The 13,751-nt window shown below is 43.1% G+C and overlaps 1 protein-coding gene across 12 annotated transcripts in view; it reads right to left on the bottom strand.

The window, feature by feature from the left end:
* Nucleotides 1-11,401, bottom strand: part of LOC306779248 (transducin-like enhancer protein 4) — a gene marked incomplete at its 5' end in the record, with an annotated part of 42,531 nt that extends 31,130 nt beyond the window's left edge. For 11 of the 12 annotated variants that reach the window (XM_079271084.1, XM_079271085.1, XM_079271083.1 and 8 more), the window contains 4 exons: nt 7,508-7,552; nt 7,677-7,740; nt 10,430-10,527; nt 10,925-10,969. In XM_079271084.1, the coding sequence (XP_079127210.1) occupies nt 7,508-7,552; nt 7,677-7,740; nt 10,430-10,527; nt 10,925-10,969 (252 nt within the window). Of the gene's footprint in view, nt 1-7,507; nt 7,553-7,676; nt 7,741-10,429; nt 10,528-10,924 lie in introns of all 12 variants that reach the window. The other variant, XM_079271079.1, reaches the window with a different exon arrangement.
* Nucleotides 11,402-13,751: the final 2,350 nt, after the last annotated feature.

The following is a 13,751-nucleotide window of genomic DNA, read 5'->3' as shown; positions in this document are numbered from 1 at the left end:
TTAAACTTTAGCGCCCCAACCATGATATGACTTTAATAAAAAGTCAACTTCACGCTCACTGTGATGGTGTAAACAATGTGTTTCATCATACAGAAATGAACTGTCTGAAACACAACTGCATGGTTTTCTTAAGGAGTAAATTCATTCACAGGTCTGAGGCGAAGTCCACCTGCTGCATCATTTTGAAAAAGGCTAAAACATGACAGCTACGTTAGCTTGGAAATATGAGATATGGGTCGGTGAATTTGATGGATTTACTGTTTATCAGACAACAAATGAGACAGGAATTACACCTTGCGGTCCCTCCGCCTCACTCCCCACCGCTGGGAGACTACTTTGCTGATTAGAGCGTGTTAACATATTTTTATTTCATGATGTAGATTAATCCTGTCGGTTCTATCTCAGAACTGGCTTTGCAACATAAGGGCTGATTTAAAACAGTAAATTAAGTTTTGGGGCCATTTTCAACAATGAGATGTTACTATAAACAGAAGTACAGTCATATCATTTAGAGGGGGAAAAATGTGTGCAGTTACTTTTTAATGGTTTAAATGTAAAATATATGCAGTTTAGTGGTGAAGGGATTGGTCCTTCAACAGTTCAGTTTTTCAAAAGCATGGTATTTGCTGATTTTCCTTGTCCTCTATGATAATAAATGAATTATCTTGGAGGTTTGACATGTTTTTTGTGAGCCTAACATAAATAGAGGACGTATTAAACAGATTATTCAATTACGGTAATCGAATGTACTTTGTAGCAAATCGGCTAAAACATGCGAAACCACTAATACAGTACTTGAATACCACTAATATTTGAGTTTTGAAAGAATGTCACAGGTGCGTAAAAATAAAGATTCTAAAGCTTTAAAATAAAGATGCTGATTTCCACTAACAACTACAACTACAACCTGAACCACCGATCGATTCGTTTTGAAGAGGTGAACCTGAGATGTTGGCACAGAAAAAGAAACAAAAGCGCCGGAGCAGAAAGAGGAAATAGAGATGCTTTTTTTTTTTCCTCCCGCGAGGCAACACAACCAATTTCAGGTGACATTTTACATCAATGCCAGACCATCGTGACTGTCGGCCAGAGTGCAGGGGATGTCAGCCTGTTTGGCCAAACACGTCTGTTCATACAGACACCGAAGCGAAAATGCAGGGCTCCTCTTTTCTTTTTTTCACAAAAAGTGTCCTGTGGTTTGTGTAAACCTAGAGATTTTTTTTTGCTTGTTGTTCTGCAGCTAGCAGGCCTCGACTTCGACCCGGACCTGTCACACGCCTCGACAGTCGATAAATAACGAGAAACGACTTGCCAGAGAGTCCTCTAAGGTGAGGACTCAAACTCGGGTCGATCCAGGAAGCTTATTGCCAGATTAGAGGACTCTGCGGTCACATAAAGCCCGGGAACCTCGGAGGCGAGATCATTTGCGCTAAATTTATCTTTGACCCTCTCTGTGTGAGTCGCCCGGAGAAACGCTCCACCTGAAAAAGGGAGGGGGAGGGGGGTATCAGTGAGCAGTGGCTGTGCAACATCAAACGTATTATATGGTTTGGCCCCTTGTGATCAGATCAACAACGTGCACTAACCGCCTGGCTTTAATGGACAGTAAAAAAGGGCTGTATTTGCCACTGAATATGCTTTCATTATTTACTTGAGAGCACCTACTTGCTATCTTGTAGCTAGCGCAGCACAAAAAAAACACCTCAGCAATAAGCACTTATCTCCAGAGATGTGGCCCAAAAGAATGCAAATACTCTTAACAACAAAGAAATTAGATCAGGCAGGAGCCCCGGAGTCAGAATGGGTCAGATAGAAGATCAAATGTCCATCTCCCCTGTGAAGCTTTGTAAGCACCACATCAGCACCTCTTTTCACCACCAGCTACACCTAATGGACCCCACCATATAAAGGCTGTATTCCCTTGTGACTGTATGTGTGTGTGTGTGTGTGAAAGACACAGTTAGATAGGTAGTGAGGGGCAGGGAGGAGAAAACAAAGGACGCTTTACAGACATCAGAGTTAGTGCTTATTGTAAATAATACAGTATTTCTATTTTGCACCTTATCAAAGTTGTCACGGGCTTGCTTCACTAAATGTACATGCTACATGCTAGTAGCAATTTGCAACATCAAAGATAATTTCTTGTTGATTTTTGTCTCATTTCACCAATCGGAACAAAGGCCAGACTCTCGAACAATGAGCACCTATGTCTTTATGCTAAGCTATGCTAAGGTAACCTAACCTAACCTAACCGGCTGCTGGTCGTAGCTTCATATTTACCAAACAGACGCGGGAAGTGGTTTTGGTCTTCTTATCTAACGCTCAACAAGGAAGAGGAGTGAATTTCCCGAAACGTCGAACTACTACGTCCCAACCCACAAGTGGGGGACAAACGGTCACAATTTTACCTGTTGTTACACACGGAAGATAAACCTGAATCTGAAAATTATCAATATGCTGGATGTGAAAGATGTTTGTTTGTCAACCATCAGAAAATATTAAGAAATAATTGCCTGTCTGTGTTTTAAAATCGTATTTTCTGTAATTCAAAAGGTTCAGATGTGATTTATTCTTCTCAATGCATTTTCTGAGACATTACGTGACCGAAATCCTCGAAATGAAAAAAGAAATCTCCCTATCGGCTGCAGTTTAACGAGTTGTCAGCCCTCATTGAAAAAGCTGCCAGTCTTCAGCATCAAAACGTGTCATTACTTCCTTCTCTTCTCTCCTCTCCTCCTCCCTCCCTCCCTGTCCCCTCGCTTGCTTCATTTCTCTTTCGGCCCCGCTAATTTGCAATTGATTAGCTGTCCTCTCGCAGCTCTCTGACCCCCTCCCCCCCACACAGCCCCATCCTCTCCATCTAGGAGTCAATTTGTCTTTAACGAGGGGCAGCGGGGCCCTCCTGTGTAAATAAAACAGGAAAGAACTAAAAAAAAAAAGAAAAAAAATCAATGTGGCCTATTACCCTCAGAAAATGCTAAGCAAGCAATATTAGTGATCCGCTTGGCGGCGGGGGTCGACTGCCTTAATGGGTTAGAAGCTACCACCCCCCCTTCAATCTCGGCATCCACTCAACTAGCCACGCGCCTCATATCTGCATAGCGTGTATGAGAGACACATTATTACTGGTCTATGAGTGCGCGCACACACAGCCAGCACATCCAACTCATTTGCTTCCAACCCCCCCCCCACCACACACACACACACACACAGCAGAAATTAGGTTCTCCCCTTTCCCCCGATAAACACACACACACACACACACGCACACACACACACACAGCAGAACGTATCGTAGACACCCCCCATATATCATCACACAAGTCTGATTAGTGTCCCAGTAAAAGGCTGCATGTGTGTGCAACATTCACACAAACTGCGACAGAAACTCACACAAAGACCAAAACCCACGCACACAAAAAAAGGTTTCCAATATATGACCACACACGACAAGCACAAATACACAAACGGCACACACACACAAGTAAATAAACAATCCCAGTGTGCGTAGACACAAACGCATGCACATACTACAGTAAGCAAACATGTACGATATAATGTACATACAGGCTGTTCTACAGATTCCCCGCAACACAGTAAACACACAGTATAGATCAGGGGTCTCAAACTCCCGGCCCGCGGGCCGAATTCGGCCCGCCACGTCATTTTATGTGGCCCGCGAATCCGCCAACACAAAAAAAAAATAGTTCTTTTTTTTGTTTTTTTAAGTTAGAATTGATAATAAAAATATCCCCATAGTCGAAATTATGAGATAGAAAGTCGACGTTATGAGATAGAAAGTCATAACTATGATAGAAAGTCATAATTCCGAGATAGAAAGTCAAAACTATGAAAGAAAGACATAATGATGAGATACTTAAACACAGAAGCAGCTCTTTGGCTGGTTACTGTACATTTGAAATGGAAATGTATTGTGAGTACATTGAAGACTACTTCAAACGTGGCTTTAAAAACACATGAAATACTTCATGTCGGATTGTGCAAACGCACCCTTGAAAGGATTTTAAGCATTGAACAAAGTTATTGTAATAACTTGTGTTTGATATTTGTCTTTGCTATTTTCTTTAATAGTTTGATCTTTGATAGAGTAATGTGGGTTTCTTAACCCTAAATTAAAAGGATTTAAGTTATAATAACAGAAATGTGCTTAAATATATGTTTACATTTATATAACTACATGTACAATATTTTTACACTTGAATAAATAATCAAATGCAGAGACAGTTATTTACCAATATGTTAGGAGTAGTTACATTTACACAGTCTTACATTTACAACCGGCCCTTTGAGGCCGAACGTGATGCTGATGTGGCCCGGAGTGAAAATGAGTTTGAGACCCCTGGTATAGATACACAGAAACACAAAAACAAAGGCCGAGCATTTATCACATGCTTCCCCCCCACTACACACACCATTTCTCTGGAAATGAGCGTGTAGCTGGTTTAGCCAGTCATTTAGCCTGGCAGCTCATGTGCAGTTACCACATACATTTATGCTAATGACCCTCTGCGTTAAAAAACAAAAAAAGAAAGCAAGCGGTAATGTCAAGGCGCGTTAAAGGCCAAACCCTCGTTCACTCCGCTCATTTTTCAGCCCATATTTCTCGTTCAATTAAGCTGACAAAATCATTATTCGCATGTCGAATTACTATTCCTGTTTTTTTTTTTTATTTAACCCTGTGAATCACATTTCCATTATGAAATGCAAAACCTTGATTGTATATTTTTCTGGGTGTTTTCTTTTCTCCTTACATTCAAGTCACAGCCGAGCATCCAGTTTTTCCAAAAATAATTACCCAGCGATCTTGAAAAAAAAGAAAGAAAAAAAACACAAGGTTGTTTGATCAAACTGGCCGCTGTGCTGAAGGTATTTCCAGAATCATCAAAGATTCTTCTAACCCTCTGGATTCTGTATGTTGCACTTTTTACCCCGTTACTCCAAGTCAGAAATGTCTCTTCGAGTAAAACACAAGACGCATATGAATGCATTTTTGTGTATGAAAAGTAGAACATATTGGAATGAAACATCAATTTATGACCAAAACTGATAATACAGTTTTTAATTTTGGTTCATGGTGTACATATTGATGCAAAGAGTCATTTCTGGCTGTTGTCTGTGTTTGAAGTTGGGAACAGAGTACCGTACTTTTCGGACTATAAGCCGCTACTTTTTACCCCACGCTTTGAGGCGTCGGCTTGTAGTTTGGTGCGATTTATATACGGATTTTTCCGTAGCTTTTCTCCGCCACAACAACAACCGCAACTTCCGGTTCAGGTCTAACACAACATTTACTAGCTCCCAACACAGAACAGTTGCTACCAGCAACCCCTCTGCTACCAGCTGTTACTGACAGGGTCGCTACACTATGGATGAAGTACCTTTGACCTACCTCTCACTAGGACTGTTAACAAAAAAGGTTGAACGGCAAGATGCTTTTAACAGTACATGTCCGACTCGCTAGCTTCTAAGCTAATTTTAACATTACCGCCAATGGGGAAATGCTAACTGCGATTAGCATTTGCGAATATATAATATATATTTTTACATCTTTTCATGCAGACAGACTTGCATTACAGACTAAGGTCTCTCACGGCTACCAAACGAAAAGCAATGAGGCAATAACTGTTGTTGCTCATAGCTCTGAATAGCTGTTGTGCTAGCAGCAACTGGCCAAGCTAGTTAGCCGTAAATGCTATTCAGAGCTATAGTATGAGCAACGTAGACACGCTGCATAAGAGCAACTTTTTCTCAAGTCTGCCAGTAAATCCTAACAGCGTGGAGCAGTGTGAAAGAATCCACCATCACCAACGGGTTCCGAAAGGCTGGACTGCTGCGAGATGAGGAGGACAGCGCAATGAGGAGGACAGTGCAAGCTCAAGGGCGGATTTGCCTCGGGAGCAAAGTGACACTCAGGGTGCAGACGAACTGCAAGCACGAACAAAGCAATTCTGAGGCTGTTTAATTCCGACACTGAAGAAGAGGACTTCAATGGTTTTAGTGCACAGGAGGACGAAGGCGATAGCGATCCTGCGTGTTTTTGTGTGCATGTTTTTGAGTGAGAGAAATAAATCATCTTGGTTTGCAATATAACTCTGCTGTTCTGAGTCTGCATTTGGGTCCTTGAACACACCACATCATGAACCGGTAGGTACCCGGTATGTACATGTCCGACTCGCTAGCTCCTAGGCTAATTTTAACATTACGGCCAATGGGGAAATGCTAACCGCGATTAGCATTAGCGAATATAATATATCTTCGTACATCTTTTCATGCAGACATACTTACAGACTAAGGTCTCTCAATGCTACCAAACGGAAGAAGTAAAACGAAGCAGCGTGTCTTCTCATTAGAATCTAAAAGCAACGAGGCACTAACTGTTGTTGCTCGTAGCTCGTAGCTTCGGAATACCGTAGCTGTTGTGCTAGCAGCTAGCAGAGCTACGAGCAACAACAGTTGTTGCGTGTTTTTGCGTGCGTGTTTTTGAGTGAGAGAAATAAATCATCTTGGTTTGCAATATAACTCTGCTGTCCTGAGTCCTGTTGTTGCTCGTAGCTCTGCTAGCTGCTAGCACAACAGCTAACGTAACGATGGCCTGCCTCGGTCGGCGCTAGCTGCTCTTGGCCTGTCTCGAACGATTCCGTCGTGACGCCCTTTCCGGTCATTACGCTGTCATTTTCTTCGGCGATCGCCAACCAAACGTAAATAATATTAATTCATACATATCAAATAATCTATGTGTCAAATTTCATGAATATATATGGACGTTTATATGTCTAAATACTATAGGAAAGTGACTTTGATGAGAGAAAGCAGAAAGAACGCTCGGGCGACGCTTAAACAGCTCGAACGGAAATTAAGGAGCTTTTATTGCATCATTTGGAGTTGTTGAAGCGTGATATCTTATTGTGAAGGACAGAACTACGGTCCCGGATGTGTTGACAGCATTGATGGTCATTTTTGCGACCCTGGAACAAGCGAATATCCCCGAAAAACCAGCAGCAGACAGTGTTTACAACGTGTTTGTACGGATTAGGCCAAGAGCAGTGCACGGCTAATTCACCCGTGTTAGCATCGTTTTAACGACTCTGGTAAAGGCAAAGCTAACTGTAATAATTACAACAATATTTCGTTTGAAAGGTACGAAGTTTAACTTCAGTTTAACACCATTAAATCAACTGAAAACATTACACGATCATTTTTATCAACATTGTAAGTGAATTGTATTGAAACATTAGCTAAAAACTGTCCGGTTTGGGGTACAATTCCGTTACGGTATTCAGAAGCTAAAGTTAAAGTTAAAGCGAGGTTCCAACCTCAAATATTTTAGAAATCAGCAGCAACTACAGATTTCAAAATCAAAATTGAGAACTAAAAAACATCACGTTGATCTAGTTTTTTATGCATTCCTCTGATGCCCACTACAGTGTGGTTTGAATCGGTTTTACTTATTTTCGATATTCAGGTCGAAAAAAAAAACATTTCCGACCTGCTTGTGCATCTCGATGTTGAGTCCGTACGACATCTCGTAGTACTGGGAAAAAAAAATCAAACACAAAGATCAAAGCAGGGTCAAACAAACGTGTTGCTCTTTTGGCACAGAGCTAGAAATACTGATGGGTTTACACAAACACACACACACAGTCTATGAGACTCACCATGACATAGTGTCTCTGCATCTCCGTTTTGTCACTGGCCAGTTTCTCACACTCCATTTTCAGACTGTGGGGCAGAGGGAAAATGTTACATTTCTAACAAATTCACAAAATATGACTTTGACAGAGAGAGAGAGAGAAAAAAAAAAAAAGGAAACTGGAGATGAACAGCAAGCCGGAAAGGTGAAGTCATCCTGTGGTTTTAAATTTACATTTCGAAACTTTTGGAGTGCAAGAAAAACAAAAAGCTGCTCGGGTCCCTGCAGACAGACACTTACTAAGCAGGGTGCAGTGCAGTAATTAATGGATCAATAAACGACCGCACGTACCTCATCATATATTCTTTACAGTGTGAGTGGATGCCCAAACTGCACCATCGACAGAAAGGCAACCGTGTAATGAGGATGCATTTTACGACTGTGGTTAGGCAGAGGCTTAACTCTTTCCACTGTTGTCTGTTAATGGAAAAAAAAGCCTCCGCATATCACAACAGCAAGCTTTTCACACGTAATTGTTACACACGTCATGTTTCATGTAAAGTCCGGATGCTAGTGTGCTGAATGCGGAATAAATAGATACTTAACATGTGACTGAAATATGAATTTGAATCGAGTGAAGAATTTTGGCACAGTGATTAAAACGTTGATTCGTTAATACGTTGAGATGAGCCTCTGTTTGAGCTTGATGATGATGTGTTTCATTGACCCAGAAGGTTGGGTATTTACACAGCTAACAGTCCAAGTTGGAGACACACTTTTATTTTTCCACAATATGAATGTATAAGCTTCTCCAGATAGACGGGAGATTAGATAACTTTCACAAATATTTTAAACTTAAGATATCCATAAAAACATAAGACTGTGTATTCAGTGTGAACATCATTTCCCTTGTTTATTTATTAAAAAAATAAATAAATAAAAATCAGTGTGTCTCGCTGCTGTTTGGATGATCACAGTCTTACACATGCAGCAGACACTGTCCTTGGTTTAGCTCATTCGGCCCCTGGGATTGGCCGGCAAACTGGACCACCGGTTCATCCCACCTGGTGATTGGGAAATAATTACGGGGGAGGCCAGAGGTGTGCGATTATTATGAATTGGTATCGCGCTTACGGTTCCGCCCCCAAAGAAATGTATTTCACACTTCATCATGTCGGGTGAAAAAGCATTTCACACCACTTGGGTTTGCAGAGAGAGACGTGCATACCAAGGATGATGGGGTTTACCTGTGGTTAGTCACACCTAAGGACAAAAGTAGCAGCATGTCGGCACTCGGGAGGGTCTGAGGGGGATCATTTCATGGGATCTTCAGACGGACGTCTACCTCATACTGATAATGTTTTGTTTCTCGGTCAAATACTCGTTCAAAAATCAGTAGCGGTCTTGTATTTCATGCCGTTGCATGGTGACTTTCCTGAAACCTTTTTGGTCTGACAGTGTGGCTTATACATGACCGGTGCAAGGGAGGTCAACATCACGGAAATTACCTTTTGTCCCAGATCATCTGGAGGGTTCAGTTGACAGAGGTGGGACCAAGTCATTGTTCTGTATGTCACAAATAATCTCAAGTCTTTGCACTCATGTCCCTGAGTAGGGCGACTGTGGCTAAGTGGAGAGCAGGGCCGTCCGTCAATCAGAGGATCGACGGTTCGAGCTCCGGCTCCACTAGTCACATGTCGATGTGTCCTTGAGCAAGACACTTAACCCCAAAATTGCTTCCGTAGCTGTGCCTATGGTGTGATAGAATCTGAATTGTAAGTCGCTTTGGACAAAAGCGTCTGCTAAAGGACGGTAATGTAATGAGTCGAGACTGACAAGTGTCAAGACAAGCAAATCCCAAGTTAAGTCCCAAGTCAGGACAGGCAAAACCTGAGTCATGTCCCACATCAGGACTGACAAGTCACAAGTCAAGAAAAGCAAATCCCGAGTCAAGACTGACAAGTCCCATGTCTAAACTGACAAGTCCCAAGTCAAGACTTGAAAAGTCTCAATAGAAAACCAGAGTCCACAGTCAAGACAAGTTTCAAGTCAAGATAGGCAAGTCAGGAAGTCGCAAGTCACTTCCCAAGTCAAGATTGACAAGTCCCAAGTAAAGACTTGAAAAGTCTCAATGCAAGTCCTAAGACAGACAAATCCTGATCCAAGTCATGTCAAGACTAACAAGCCCCAAGTCGAGTCCCAAGTCTGTCATTTTGAGTTTTGAGTCATAAACAAGTCATAATCTCTTCACCAAATAAAATGGAATGAGTAGCGTTAGTTTATCCTGGAAATAAATTGATTCGTGACATACTTTTACATTTTTGGGCTTTGGGGGAAGGTATCAAGTAATTTCATGTCCAAGTGAAGTCACTACTCATTGGTGTTAAAGTCCGAGTCGGGTTGCAAGTCTTGTTTGATTTCGTCGAGTCTATAGTCATCAAATTTGCGACTCAAGCATGACTTAAATCCAAGTCATATGACTCGAGTCCACACCTCTGACAGTTATTGATATGGACGAAGGCTCCAACTAACCATCCTTTTCATTAATCTTTAATCTACTGATTATTTTCTCAATGAATCATTTGAAAATGCCAATTACAAAAATGAATGGACTAATTGATGCAGCTCTAATTAGGTTGCATTAAAAACACACATCAGATTTGTAGTCACTCATCAGCCCCAATGCAAAGCTGGAACGTTGCTTTCATATTTTTCTCACAGTTTTGCCGATGAGCAGGTGTTTCCATGTTAGCATCATGCTCCATCCAAACCTCTCACCTGTGATACTGGGCTTGCAGGAAGTGGAACTCCTCCTTGATCCGGTCGCAGGACTCGGTGACAGTGAACTTTAGCGGCTGTCCCGGCTGGTGGGGGACCTCAACCAAAAGGCAAAGGGCGTGTGTGGGAGGGGGGGGGGGGGGAGAGAGAGAGAGAGAGGAAGAACTGAGCCACCAAAGTTCAGTGTCACAACACACAGACAGGCAAGACTGTAGATGACAATAGGCCTCTGTAATATGGATGGCCTTTCGGTTTCACTCAGTCTCTTTACACGTTTGGCCAGGCGCGCGCGCACACATTAACACACAAACACACACAGACAACACACCGACACACACACAGCTGGAGCAGTTTGAAAATGAGCGCAATTGTCCGTGCGAGCGCGCAGTGGCACGGAAACTTGGATCTAAACTGATTACGCGCCAGGCGCGTGGCTGTTAATCCGCGCTGTTTTTGACACACTGCCTCGGCCGATGCCGTTCTCTCTCTACTTACCGGATGCCGTGCCTGGGGGTACATCTTGCTCAGGTCTCGAATCATTTAAAAGTGGAGCGCAAAGTGTATCCACATAAACACGGGAAACAAAACGTGCGGGCACAGATATATCTCTCCCCGTGCGTAAAAAAAAAAACAGGGTTCAGTCAGTGGCCGGTTTGCGGGCTAGATGTGCGGGTTCCGTGAAGAGTGGAAACATCCTCGGACCTCCGGCCGGCCGTCGTTCTGTTCAGACAGTATTGCAAAAGTCGATTCGGTGTGACATTCAAAGCAGGAGTTGTCTCAGTCCTCTCCAAAATCTCCAGCGCGTGAGTCTATGCGCACAATGCTGAACATTCTCCCTCTGAACTAACAAGAAAATCCTCTATATCTCTGATTTTACTCTGCAAAGCAGCGACTTTTGACACGTCGTGACCTTGCTCGTCCGCGACTCAGCTTCTTCCACGGCGCCCCGTCGCCACGCGGCGCATCGGTTAATTTCCCTACAGAACCTCCGTTAATGTTTCACATCCTCGTGACGGCACCGGCGGGGAAACCACCTCTTCGACTGGAGCAGCCCTGCTCGCTGGCTGAGCCAAATTTAGAAGCAACCGGTCGTGCGAGCGCAAAATACACGTTCACAACAATTACGAGAGCCCGTGGCGCGACGTAGGGACGTGTAGTTTAATTCATATTAGTCGATAATAAGCACTACAGATGTGCGTCCGCTGCGAAGAACTACAACTTCCCGAAGATCCCCCCCCCCGTCCTCCTCTTCCCCCCAAAGCCAATGGCGTGCGGTCTGAGGGAGGCGCGGCCATTACAGACGTCCAATGGCGACGGATGAGTGAGCGCGCTGCGCTCCATCCTCGTGCCAATCATCGATGTGTCGTCCAATCACCTCCGACGGGATGCAATTCATGCAGACTCCCCACGTGGGGGCTCGGTCTGGATGTCACAGGGATTAATCTGGAAACTATCTGTTGATTTATGGTTGTTTTACAGAGGCTTGCCGGTAGAAGCGAATGTATGGCCCCGAGGTGTTAACGTTTTTTTGTTTTTTTAAATTCAATCACCAATTAAAACAGTCTGCTGTTATGTCCACATATTATACTCCTCTGCCTGCTTGTAGGATGTAAAACATAAAGGGTTCGAAAAAATATTGTAAACACTTTAATTAACTTCAGTTTGAATTAGGATGACTGCGTCAAAGGTGAGTAGGGTTTCTCAACCTGTGCACACTTTAAAGGTTTTAGATGCCCCTGCAGTTTGGCAGTGGTGGAGGAGGTACAGATGTATTACTTAAACAATTCAAAAAGTCAAAAACAAAAGTTTCCCTCTTACTGAAGTGCTGTTTGTTGATTAGCATCCAGATTTACTAGAGTAACAGAAGTACTCATGATGCAGAATGGCCCATTTCAGGATAATAAATATGTCATATATATATATATTCATGATCAGATTATAATAATTGATGCATTAATGTGTACGTCACTTCAATGTTGCAGCTGGTGAAGATGGCGCTGATGTTATTTACTCTATACCCAGCTGGGTGGCTGTGGAATTCCCATCTGTCCCATCTGTCTAATCCTAACCTGTAATGATGTACCAGCATGTATTTGTTTATTGTATTTTGTATTAATAACAGAATCTGCAAAATATCCCGTTACTAAAGTTATCAAATAAACGCGTGGACAAAATTGTAGGCTAGTGGTGTAGGAGTGGAAGGAAGTCGCAGAAAATGTGAGTCAGGGAAAGTCATGACTTAAAGGGTTTTAATTGGTCTACAATCCAATTGAAGGACACATTGCTGGGTTCATTTAGACTGAGTCTACATGACTCTCTTTCTCTCTCTCTCTCTCACTGACACACACCCATGTGGGTCGATAAAACACACTGCGTCCAGTCACTTAGCTGCACTAACCTACTGCGTCTTCAAATCTCAATCATGCAGCCTCATTCCTTCTCTCCTTCTCTGAATCTGTCGCCACCTCTTGCAGCTGACGTGTACTGCACGTGTTCCTAATGCTGCGTTCACACCGGTCGCGTTGATTTTTTGACGCGCGTCGAGATTACATACAAAGTCTATGCACAGACGCGATGAGACTGGCGCGCCGCGATTTTGCGATGGCGCGTTGGACGCGTTATTGCAGTGCGGTGGACGCGGTGGACACGTTGGACGCCGCAAAATCGGCAACGCGCGAGTTGAAATTTTTCAACTTCAGCGACATAATCGCGTGACGCTGTGGCGCGATAGCCTATCAGCGTTGAGTTGCTCCCCCTGTCATCACTGGCTTCCTGCCGTTGTTGAATCAGGAAATAAATCCTGTAGCCGTCTGTGTTCACCCAGAGCTCTACGATACCTCATATCAACAGAGACCGGACCAAACTATGTGTATGCATGTGTGTGTGTAAACCATACGGTACAAACAATGAATAGACGCTGCCGGATTTACGTCTACGTGACGTTATTGAGTGCTGGTGGAGCTGCTACGATGTTAGCATAGCCTAGCACCGATCCATCAGAGCTCCATTGAGAAGACCAGTAACCTACAAATCTGGATCATTACGTAGTTATTTCGGAGTCCCTTTTTGTCGGAGAAGACAAGTACAAATCGGCATCATTACGTAGTTATTTCGGAGTCCCTTTTTGTCGGAGAAGACAAGTACAAATCGGCATCATTACGTAGTTATTTCGGAGTCCCTTTTTGTCGGTTTATTGCCGTTGAATCACAGCCAAATCAGTTTATTTTGTGTTCCTACAGCTGTAGTAAACAGCGACCGGTGGCTTGCTAGACACAGTGAATACAGCTCGATACAATCCACGGAGCTCCTCTGAACAATATTA

This window comes from Melanostigma gelatinosum (genome assembly GCF_949748355.1).
Source record: "Melanostigma gelatinosum genome assembly, chromosome: 6".
In the NCBI taxonomy this organism is placed as follows: domain Eukaryota; kingdom Metazoa; phylum Chordata; class Actinopteri; order Perciformes; family Zoarcidae; genus Melanostigma; species Melanostigma gelatinosum.
The sequence above is the reverse complement of the archived record's forward strand: the minus strand, read 5'-3'. Positions and strand labels throughout refer to the sequence as shown.